General features: G+C 34.5%; 1 protein-coding gene across 3 annotated transcripts in view; it reads right to left on the bottom strand.

Annotated features, from left to right (window-relative positions):
• Positions 1 to 10,101, bottom strand: part of En (engrailed) — a 31,933-nt gene extending 21,832 nt beyond the window's left edge. For 2 of the 3 annotated variants that reach the window (XM_015981557.2, XM_064355274.1), the window contains exon 1: positions 9,252 to 10,101. In XM_015981557.2, coding sequence (XP_015837043.1) covers positions 9,252 to 9,951 — 700 coding nt within the window. In that variant the 5' untranslated portion in view covers positions 9,952 to 10,101. 3 annotated transcript variants of the gene reach the window in all.
• Positions 10,102 to 12,722: the final 2,621 nt, after the last annotated feature.

Raw genomic sequence — 12,722 nt, 5'->3', positions numbered from 1 at the left:
ATTAAAGCCAAACGGACGATGGTCGCCTTTTACAAACCGCGAAAAAACAACAGGAAATTAAAACCTCTAAACGGCTATTCCTCCAGCGACATCTAAAACGGCAATTTTTTTTCATTTCTTTCAGAAATTGAGCAAATTAATTAATTTAGTTTTGCAAGGGCCAGTGTCGCAATATTCGGTTATTAGTTTTGCCATTAATTAATAACCCTGTTGAGATAAACGAGGCAAAACAACGAAACGCGCATTACATAATTTTAATATAATTAATGAACAATCGCTGACTTGGAACAATAATTCACGTCAAACATTCAATTTTTCCCAATCCATATAAATGACGTCACGAGTGGTTAAACTCCATTCCAGAAACGTCCAAACTGTCAAAATCGCCATTAATTATGGCCCCATTATCCGACTCCATAACAGATTAGGTAATTTGCATTCGAGAGTCAAAAACTCGGGAATAATAGATTGGAACAAACGACATTTGTTCTGTAATTTTCAATTATGCAAAGGTGAACATGAAAATGTATATCCAAATTAAAATTTTAATTAGATGCGAGATCTTAATTAGTGGGCTAAGATGGCTAAACTGAAACAGCATTTGTTGCTTGTTTATCAGAGCCTTCCATCACGAATTATCAGTCTTTGCGGAACTAGAAAGTACAAATTGTCGTTTAGTTTGTAACCAGAGACGGGTGTACATTTAAATTTATGGTAATCTTTTATCGATGACATTTACATTTGATTTTCAATCCGTATTGAATTTATTTATGTGGAATTAATGTTGCATAAATGCTTTCACAGGTGGTCAAAAAATAAGTGATTTTTAAAAGGTTTTATTTAACTTGCTTTGTTGTCTGTCTGTCTGTTTCATATTTTTGGAGCCATATTTGAAAAGGTTCCCGTTGTCCCAATAATTTGAAATTTTGCAAACTTACTTAGTATGCGTGGCAATGCAATCCTATGTGGTTAAATCAAAGCTTTTATAAATTTTAAAATCGTAATTTGTACGCAAAAATATTAGTTTTTACTTTTTAGTGCACCTTTTAAATAAAAACTTTTCTCTAAAAAAAAACATCTTACTGATTTATTTATTTATTTTGAAAGCAACAACCGTGAAAAAAAATTGATAAATTTGATAAAAATTTGATACTACACTGGTAGCTCCAGGAAACAAACATTGGAAGCAATAAATGGTAATCATCAGCATAAGATAATTTATTGTGTAGTTTCTGTGACTTTAACAATGTTTAATTATTTGTATCCAACCATAAAACGAAGAGTCGAGATTTTTTCATATCCACTTGTCACGAATTTATTATTTCCTGTTTTGCAAGTAGCGTTTTTGTTTTATTTTCAACTTCTACAATATTTTGTAATTTTGTAATGTATTTCGGGAAATATTTAGTTTATCAGTTTTCCGATGAAAAAATGTGTTAGATGTCGTGAAGCGCCTATCCGGCATTAACTAATGTAATGAAAGCCTCTGAAACCCGAAGCGAGTCATATTTTCATGCCGGAATTTGATTGTATTTGCATATTGCATGTAGCTTACATTCGTTTCGATAAAATTTTGAAATTCAAAAATTCTAGTATAAAATTACGTGGTTGTATTTCCGGTGTTGACAAGCCATAAATAAATATATCTCAAGCGATTCGTCGGATTTTTTCACGCCAGAAAAAGTGGAGACGTGTCGGCTCGGTCGGTTCATCTCAAGTGTCATGCACGGCCCCTTTTTAAATTTATTACAAAAAACACTTTTATATCGGCGTGAAATTCAATATTGACGTTGTAAAACAGTGGGCCCGAGCACCGCGACATAAATATTATTACATAAGCAAGGCCTATAAAAGATGTGTTATGAGATTGTGGAGTCACTTAGCTATTCATTTGTGTTTTATTGGGCTTTTATTAAGCTTTTTGTAATTCTGTAAACACAGCTTCTTAAATTTAAGAGTTCTGCTGATCGAAAAAGGCAAGACGGCGACTACTCCCACGGCCTATTTACCATCGGCCGATTAAGATGTAAAATAGCGAAGTTTCGCGGTAAACAGGCACTAATCTCGTGCCCGCCTCTTCGGTAAACAATGAAATCCTGAATAATTTATGACTTTTCTGCATTTTGGCTGCACCTCCACGCCCCGAAATCCGGCAATTTATTAAAATATATTTTTTAACATTATCAGAGGCAACTTAATAGCTTTTTTATGGTGTCCATAAAACCATCCACCCACACCTCGACTGTCTTTTCAATTACATTAAAAGCACGTTCTTAGAAGCCACCATCATCATCAGATTTAATCGAATTAAAAAATGATCCTGTCCTTCGCGAATCCTCCCAGTGATAACGCAGACAAGGCCCGGCGACACATCCCTAATGAGAAAATTTGTTGCCTTCCAATTTATCTTGTGGTGAATAAGTGAATGTGTGTCAGTGTGTGTGTTCTAGTTATTATGTGGGCTTAACTTAAGTCTATTTTAGTCCGGCGAGAAACGCTATAAATATTGGGAAGGTGTGCGGTCTAACACTCCAACTTGTGTAATGTGTGTTTTGGAATAGTGTAAAGGTGTTAAAGTTTGTTTGCTGAAGGTGGGTGGGCTCTAATCTCGGCCCTGAAATGTTTTATTCAGACGCGAGGGTCGAATTATAGATCATAATAGGCGAGCATTGCCATTCTTTACACACGTACTCCACCAAAATCCAACAAATCAAATACTCAGTGACACCAATCGATTCACAATATAAAAAAACTCCAATTAGTGGAAAAATTACGACCCCTATTATTCTGCCATCACCACTGACCTGTCTCAGAGCTTTTGATGCCCCAGCTTACCCGGATAATGGTTTAACAGTATTACAAATATGACCAAACTTGCTTAGATATTCAGATAGAGTTTTTATCTCTTTTTTCCACAGAATTTAAAATATTTCAATACATATTTGAAATAAAACAAGTTTTTAAACATCCAAAAGCAAAATTAACACCAAAGCAATTTTTATTCCTTTTTCTAATACCCCCAAGCACCTCTTTCTAATTTTCCTAAAATGTAAGCCATGGGAATAGAAACATTCGTTCCAAATAATCAAATGTTTTAAAATTAAAAAAAGTGGGAAGAAATGGACAAACGGCAGCATTCTACGATAAGGAATAGAAAAGGAAATAGAGAAATTTTTGTATAATTTAACTATAGTTGTGTTTAATTTTTTGTGATCTTTATCTTGCATTTTATTTGAGTTCTTTCAGAAAAAAACAAACTCTTGTGAATTAAAAAAAATTGTAAGTATAATAAACAAAAATCAAAATAATCTCTTTTTTTGAAGAACTACTTTATTACTTATTTATGAATAAATAAAATAAATAGAAAAATAAAATAAAATATCAAATAATATAAACGCGTATTTTGTGATAAAACCGTTAAAAATTAAAGACCGTTAGTTGTTGTTGCTATCGCAATATCCAATAAAATTCCTAGATTTGCGATTTTAACCAGTTTTAAATTCTAATAACTCGTTAAAAAAATTATAGAATAAAGCCCATAATAGTACGTTGAAAGGTAAAAAAATTATGATTTAGATCACTTGTGTTTCTGGTAATCAGGAGTTTGGTTTCTCGCTGCGTGAACACAATGACACATAACGACCGACTAATTAATAAATCTTTGCTCAATTAAAGCCATAATCTATCCATAAAATGCACAGGAAACCGTGCAGACAAATAATTTCCCGCCCAGCAGGAGTCACAAAGCTCAAAACTCCCAATGATGGCATTTAGTGCTTATTAGTGATTCCAAATTTCATTAATTTACTTAATGTACACAATATACCCGAAGATAATAAGATAGCAAGAAGGTTAATTAGTCTTTGTTGTGGCGCGACCTCTAGCCAACATTCGTAAGATTCAACGTTAAAATCGCCGATGAGACACTGAATCATAACAATGAGGTAATAACGTGTCTTCGAGACACCCTCGTAATTACACTTCATTTCCAAACTCACCGACTGAAAATACAAAAGCTTCCCCTAATTACGTTTGACAAAGTTGTATGTTTTCGTACCGCAAGACCTGTAATTACAAGAAATTACTGCTTACGGGGAGTAAAATTTGGGTATGAAGCGTTTCTCATCATTATTGTAAAAATCGATCAAAATGACACCCTCTTTTAAGTTAAATATTTAACTGCGGCTAGCCGAACTAAACGATGTCTTCGTACCCTATCAACTTATATTTCTTTCATAACTCCGATGAATTTTTCAAATGTTCGCGTATACCACCGAAAATACAATTAATCTATAAGATCCACGGCTAGTGACTAATTAGAAGATTAATATTTCACGGCGCGTTATTATTGAAATATTAACCGAAATGGACTTTATTTGCTCCTAAATGGTTGTTTAATGTGAAAATAATTAAAGTTTAATCGTCCTGTCAAAAATATGGATTCTAGGGGTTACCTGTGCGCGGACATGCCGGTACTCCTACATACCTGAAACAACAAACCTCAATTATTCATACAGTTAAATCTCAATGCAATTAAAAATGCGATTGTTTTTAAATAAACAATTTCGTTAGGGGCGGAATTAATTTTACGTCCTGTATCTCCATTGTTTGGCTTCATTCAGTTGGGCACCACGTTTATCTAGGATTTATTATGCATAATGTCGTTGATTAAAAAGAAAATCTCGTTGCAATTAATCAAAACTGTGACAACTCTTTATTATAACTTGCTTTAATAGGGCAATTCACTTCCACATATTTGCAAGCCGAAGGTGATGAATTGTAGAATTTGTAACCTATTTGTAATAATTACACGCTCATGCGGGCATTTTTTGCAATTTAGCATAGTAATTAGTTCCACACTTATTAATTTTATTTAAAAAAATTGCAGGATTTTTAGTTTGTAGACTTCGTCCCCTTGCTCGTTAATATTTCTCTCATTTTTGCACAACTGTCCCCTCGTTGACATATAATTTGAGCTGTAATGCGTTTTTAATAATCTCGTGTGGGAATTTAAAAAATACAACTAAACCACATAATTTCGCAAAGTAATACGATCACGTCCTAAAGACTTGACTCCGCTTTCGGTTGCTTCTGTCGGTGAAACAAACACTTCCTTCTGAATGACAGCTTCAACGAGGATCAGCATAATGTCAATAACTCGGCTCGTGATTGTTGCATTATATGCTTGTACGACCAGTTTTAAAATTACAGTAATTTGTAACTGATTGAATATTGACTTATTAATTTATCCTTTGATGTTGAATGCAGGCTTTCAGCCCACGATGGCGATAACTTGCCACCTGCAATTATTGAGACACCTTCATTTTTGACACTGAGATGATAAACCAGTTTTACGAGCCAGAAAATTACTCATTTTGAATTTTCGGAGAAGTTTGGGCCGTTGGCCAATAAAATTCCAGACATTATTGTATTTCACAATTGCGGTTTGTTTCTTTGAACAATCCCGTTCTAGGTGTGTGTTTTCGTCATCCAGGTATAACCTTTGTAGACCGTAAAAGCGATTTGCATAAAGTTATGTTTTTATTATTTACTTATCGAAAGTGATTTGATATTTTCGACGGACATTTGATATTTTAAAAGCCGAGAATTGTCCCGAGTTGGGTGGGCTTTACGGAATAACTTTATTCTTACAAACAAGCATAATTATTACTATCTGCGGGCAAATTCTTTACAAATTTTTACTTTTCATGTAACTAAATATGCATAATTCCTTATCAGCACTGCAAAACAAGGAGAATTATTGTACATAAAATGCTTTTAAATAAATGGACTCAACAAGGGCAACCTTTGCATAGATAATAATCCAATTTTCTTCTCCTCCAGTTCCATTGGTTACATTCCTGTGTGCATCTAATTTCGCATTAGTGCGTTTTAATTAATCTTGTCGTACATATAACTGCATAAAATTTATCGTTATTGTTCTGGAGCCGTTTCCTCATTGATTCCGCGCCAAATTAGAAAGTCTTAAAGGCAGGTTTAAATTTAATCTCGAGTCACAATTGACACAACATAGGTACGAACACGTCTCCGGGACATTTAACAGGAAATTGACATGTAGGTGGTACTTGGGCGTTCGAAAAAAATTGATTTATTTAACGATTACCAGTCGTTAAGTGTGGTCGCAATTAAAACGACTAAAAATTAATTATTCTCTGATTTCATTATGGCTAATGCAATTTATTACTAGTCGATTAAATCTCGTGGCGGGCAAATAACGTGATAAAGATATGAAAGCAAAATAAAGTATAAAACCTCAATTACATTACAACAAAATAATTACGCGTATTCTCTATTTAATTATAACCGAGCCATTAACCGTCTGCATTATTGTTAATGATATCTGTATCCAGCTAATAGCATTGGAAAATTATTGTAATTATTCAATTTCCTTTAGTACCGCCAATTATTAAATTGTACGAGGTGTGTCCGAGAAGTTTGGCTTTGCACGGGTAGGCAGCCAGATATACTGGCGGAGGATTGGCTTTAACGACAAATATGGGAACAAAAAAAACATTCAAAGTTTGCTCATCGTCCCACTTCTTACAAAAAGATGCAAATAAACTTAAAAATACCCTCAAGAAAAATGTAAAAATAAAGTTGTAGCGAATTAAATGTCCTACAAAAAAGATGTCGAGACTATAGCTATATCTTTAAAAGTTTGAACCCCAAAGAAATTTTTTAAGAAAATTTAATACCTTTTCTACCCATATAACTTTATGCCTGATACTTTTTTGTATCTTTTTTTTTTAATAGTTTTTTTCTTTGACTGCGTACTATTAAGTTTTTAATTTAAAACTCTTTTATTTTCCTATTTATTGTTTACTTTGTGGATTTTTGTTGCACTCCGTAATCTTCTGTTTAATAGTTCTTTCAAATATTACCAAATACTGAAGTTTAAATTTTTTGGCGACGCTAATGAACCTAATGAGAACGGGGACGTTTTATTTGTAATACTATATCGTTTCGCAAACTAACGTTTAAATATTCGCAGTTTTTGGCTGTAGTGACTGTACTCAGGTCAATTTGAATAATTTTCTAAAAAAAGTTAATTAATCAGCGCACCTTACAATACATGTTAATTTACAAAACGACTTTATACATATGCAAATCCAGCGCTTAATTTATTTATTCATTGGAAATACAACAAAACTATACAAATATAAGGAGATTTACATATCGTAATTTATTTAACAAAGTAAAAAAAGCTTTACATATTTTCCCAATAAATTAACAACTCACTTATAGATTATGACATTTTAATTAAAGTGTCATTATCCGCCGCGGGTTTTTTAAGCTGTTAATTTGTTTATTTACAAATTTCACTGTTTTATGCCGCAGATAAAAATATTCCGTCCATTAACTCAATTATCACTCATCAACTTAAAGTAACTACTTTTCGCAGGTATTAGCTCCAATTATGCGTGCAAATAAAATAAACCCTCATTAGACCATTAATGGATCCTTTTAATTCCGGCATGGTAATGACGTGCCACAAAAACTCTCTAATTAAAAAAGCACCTGCTACATGAATCAAATTTTTACCCAATAAATGTCACAGATGACTTACAAAACCGGCCGGATCTGGCCCGATTTCAAAGAAAAGAATATTTTAATTATGGTCCAGTTGAAAGGTTTTGATCATTTTGTTATTGGCAACATGCAACTAATGGGCGTGTTGGCCAAATTACGATTCAGGGACCTGAACCAATTCTGCTAATTAATTTCGGACATTACGCAATTAAGGTGTTAACTCGGATAATTCGTACCTTACTAACAAGACTTGAAAATAACAGTAACTAATAAATTGTATAAATGCAAAAATATGAAAAAACGAACCGTCAACAAGTTGCAGTGATTAATGCCCGAGCAATCATGTCCCTGAAGTACTATAAAATTGAAATGTCATTGCCTAAGCACTAATAACTTATTCATCATAAATGACATCACAACAATACTCGGGAAAAATCCGCTAATTTTGATTTGTTGACTCAACAAACAGAAGCTCAAACAATGGCAACTTTCACAGCCTAAAGAAACCGAAATTCTACAAATCAATAAACAGCGCATGATGAAACGTTGTTAAAAAAATTGGCGCCGTAACGTAAAAATGTGGGCGTGAGAATATACGACCACATTCAAATTTTTCCATGTAAAATAAATGTTAAAACTTGTTGGAACGATAATTAAATTGTAGCCAGCAGAGTGGACATTAATTGTGAGCGCGACTGTACCATATCAGACGTCGAAAAAAAGATAATCAAGCGTGAGACTGGTTAATTTAATTATACCTACAGGTAAAATAGCACAATAACGAAAAAAGACAAATAACGCCGATAGTGAAACCGGACCGGGGCGGCGCAAAAAGCTGCAGACATTATTTATGAGCTCACTTCTGGATTCGGATTCGGCCAGAAATAAAAACCCACCAAACGGAAATAATAGCAAAAATGTACCAACAATTATTTGAACGACGCTATTTAAACGTCGACCAATGAGATTAAGCCACATACTCCGATCTAAACTAGAGTTAATAGTAGTTAATACTCATAAATAGAAAAAAGTAACATTACATTTTACATACAAACTCATTTTTGTATTATTCATTTCAATTATCAAGTCGTTGGTTCACTGGTATTTGAGTTTTCAAAAAATACAACTAAATACAGTTAAAAAGGAAGGAAAAAAAAACAAATTCGAATCATTCTTTAGAGGAAAGCTGACGTTGGGGAGCACCAGAAATAAATTTTATTGTTCCTAAATCATATTGAGAAGATGAAACGCAAAGAAAACCATCGGAATCTTTTTCTGGACAAACATTTCTTTATATTTTTGAGTTATTACTGTTATTATAGTCAGCATATATCTTACAGTTTTGTTTTTTTTTAAGTAAAGGCCACACATTAAATTTTTTTCTGTTACTTTTGATGACTAATATAAATAATAATAAATAATAAATAAATAAATTTCAGTGGCGTCTAATAAATGTAAATTAAAAATATAAAGTTGTTGGTTTGTATTTACAAAACTTTTTATAAAAAAAGTCTTGTATAAGATTAGTCCGGCTCCAGGATAATACATTTCTTGCGAAAAAATGTTTCAATTCCAAAATCTGATCTCGTTCCGTTTTAATTAATGAGCTAGTTGTCTTGATTGGGCTAATTTACAATTTTATTGGTCCCATTTGTTGGGTTAAAGCCCTTTGAGCCAATCGAGCAAAGCCACAAACCTACCTGAACTGGGTCGGTCGCTGTACCTCGTGCAGTAAACCCAGGCTGGCCACAACATCGGCTGACTCTCAGTCTTCTTCTCCGGCTCACTCTTACTCAAATCTACAGGTCCTTTAGCCTCTTCAACACCCCCAACTTCCGGCACAACCTTCTTCGGCTTGCACTTCCGGATGTTAATCGGATCCGTGATCCTCCGTCCAAAATCCGCCTTCAGAATATTATCTATCGAAAACTTGAGATTCCCATTACTCGCGTCGTTATTATTAGCCTGAAGCGTCTTCTGGTTGTAGTAGTGTTCCGGCGACTCCGGGGTGGACGATCCCCGGAACAGGTCCACGTCCCGGTCCGCCTTCGTGTAGGTCAAAAATCCGGGCGAGCCGGACTTCGTACTCGACGGACTGCTTATCCTGGGACTAGAGGGGCTCTTGCGGCCCGGATCTAAGGTACTGTTCGTGATTTGCGAAATGGCGTTGAGGTGGCTCTCGATGTTCTTGAAGGAGAGCGGAGTGTCTTCCGGTGGCGGGTTCTCGTTGCCGACGGAAAGCACGGTGTCGTCGCTGCTGCAGCTGTTGTGGTCGATGTTGGGGGATTCCCGGTCGAAGTGGTCGCTGGAGTCCATGGAGACGGAGCCATCGGTGCTCTCCAGGTTCTGTCGGGAGAAGTGATGCGGTTGGGGGACCATGTTGCTCGTCAACGCCGCCATTTCACCCTCAAACCGGCATTTTCCCAGTCACTAGCACCCACTTGGTTTTAGGCACAGCTAGGCCGCTTCAACTGATACAATTAGGGACGATTCGAGTCCGATCTACACACCACGAACTACCACGGTATTCTGACGTTGGGCCACTGGGTCGGGGCGGGGTTTGCGCGGAGGTGGGGCGACGGGGGCGTGGCCCCGCCGGGAAACGAATCACAGCTCCGAAAATGAATGTTCTGGTTGAATTTGACATGTTTTATGGGTTATTTATAGTCAGAACCGCAAAGTGGGAGATTATGCAGAAGAGCTACAGCACTGCACGCACATTTTGGTAATGTTATGTTGGTATTTAGTTTGATTAACTGGATCGCGACGCGATTTTTTCTAATGTGGTCATATTGGGTTGAATTATTTGGGCGAAAATTGCCGGTGACACGCTTTTTTGCGCCAATCTGGATTGAGATATTTGCAAAATTGACGATAATGACACTTGATTGGTATCGTTTTTCTGCAGACTGAACGCATTGTTAATTAAGAATACTTAAAGCCATCACATTTCCATAATGATGCAAATTTTCTCTACAGCTATATATAGAGTCATCGGTTTCTTTAATCTGCACCATTATTAAGTCTTTGCCTTTTGCTCTTTTAGAGACATGCTCCATTTGAATTCATCTTCATGACGCTATTATGGCAAAACAGCGCTCTTAAATCAGTGTTCGCGAGAAATTCCAAGCCGACGGCAAAGATATTTTTAAAAATTTATAGAAAGTCGGAGTCAGTTCATTTCTTTAACAAATTTTATTGGGAATTTATTCGTGACACGAACAACTCGATGGTTATGTATACACAGCGGTTGCGGATCTCTAATTTGACATGTGTTGATGGGGATATCGGAGAAGGTAATTTATCAATTCATCAAGAATTCCATTTGTATTACTGTAAGTAACATCTCCAACTAAACTATTCAAAATTTTTAATTTCTACCAGGAAAGACCAAACTAAAATTAAAATTTAAGTAGTACTATTCAGTTTGCCGTGCAAATAATGTAAATTTTGTACTTTAGCAGAAATATGTATTGTGATAAAAGTGCGACAGTTGTTTGTACTTACCATCAGCATGTAAATGAAATATCACTTTAAATTACGAGTAGGTATATTGAAAAAAAATATCGGTGACGCACTAGGGCACTTTGTTAATAACCAAGTGGGAATAAATAATAAATGAATTATGAACATTACATATCAATACTGATATTTTTAATTGCATTTGCCTGTATAAGAGCTAGGTAGTAGGAATACGCAAACAGGCACTGATAAACTATTATTATTATTATCTGATGCAATGAACATAAAATAGGTACAACTATTAATAATTATTTTTTTATCTTAGTTTAATGTATCTATCAAATTAAACGATCTAATTTATTACAATGCTTAAAATTTGTATTTTAATTACTTATATTACCAATAATATTAATAAAAAAAAATATTCAGGACTTCTATCTGTACTTAGATACCTACCTATTATTGTTAAAGTACCTACTATCACCTATACCTAGGAATATCTCTTCTATTTATAAAAAAAGAATCCGAAAGGTAGGTAAATAGATCTTTAAATTAAATTTTGAATTGTTGGCAAATCCGCTATATTCACCAAATTTATTCTCCAACGACTTTTCTGTTTACAAATATGAAGAGATAGTTTGTATTAGGAAATAGATTTTTTCTATGGTTTTGTATGTATTTATTTACCTAATCCCGCTACAGATACACAATCAATAATTCAAAATTATTTATAAAATATATAGGTGTATCACATTTGTATTATTCAGAAATTCATCGAAATAATAGATAATAAACTTTGACCATTTGACCAATAATTATTGTAGGAATAGAGTTCCAAGTTTTTTATAGATAAGAAATTTACACCGTTTAAGATTTTTTTTTATTATTGTTTTTAGAACACATGCCAGAGCTACTAGTTCCTGTGTTCTAAGATAAATAAAGAACAAATTCTAAGGTAGTGTTAAGTGGAATTTTAAATAGTTTCGTGAAATAAAAAATAAAGCTTTTGTTGTTTGCAATAAAATTTGAGACCCAAAAGTGAGCTTTTCCTTTCTTGTTTTGTTGGCATTCGTGCAGCAGCTGCCAAATTTCTCGGTTTGCAGATTTTCGATTAGTGGAAGCAAAGACGCCCCGCTTGCCCGCCTAATTATTATGTTATACAGACGGTGGCGGCGGATGTCGCTGCATCAAACCGACTCACTGTTATATTGTCATCAGAGCAGTTGCTCTTTCCAGAGCATCATCATCAAGTCTTATAAAACTGCACTTTACTATACATACACGTCATTGAAACAGATTATTGCGTTAAATTTTCGCAGAAGCCGTAAAATTATAAAAATACCTCGAGCACCATAAACACGTTTCTTGAAATTGCACCAAGGCAAAAGTTGGCAGAAAAAGCGGACCTTGTGTGTCGTTTTAATTAATGAAATGATAGCAGCAATAAAATTACGAGAGGAGAAAATACCTTGACGATTTTTCTAGGAAACTATCAGGAACAGACAGATTTTTTACCTGCATTAGTGCAACCAGAATTCTTATGGTGAGAGTTTTTAATTACATTATGGACTAATCTGAGCGTAAATCGTTCGACATCAGCATCCGAAAGAACTTATATGGAGTGTTTGACTCGAACGGCTATAAAGATGTCATTGTGTTGCATTATGAGCTTGCATAATTGCATTAACGGACATTTACAATTGCAACAT

This window comes from Tribolium castaneum, chromosome 3 (genome assembly GCF_031307605.1).
Source record: "Tribolium castaneum strain GA2 chromosome 3, icTriCast1.1, whole genome shotgun sequence".
In the NCBI taxonomy this organism is placed as follows: Eukaryota; Metazoa; Arthropoda; class Insecta; order Coleoptera; family Tenebrionidae; genus Tribolium; species Tribolium castaneum.
This window is presented reverse-complemented; position numbering and strand designations above follow the sequence as displayed.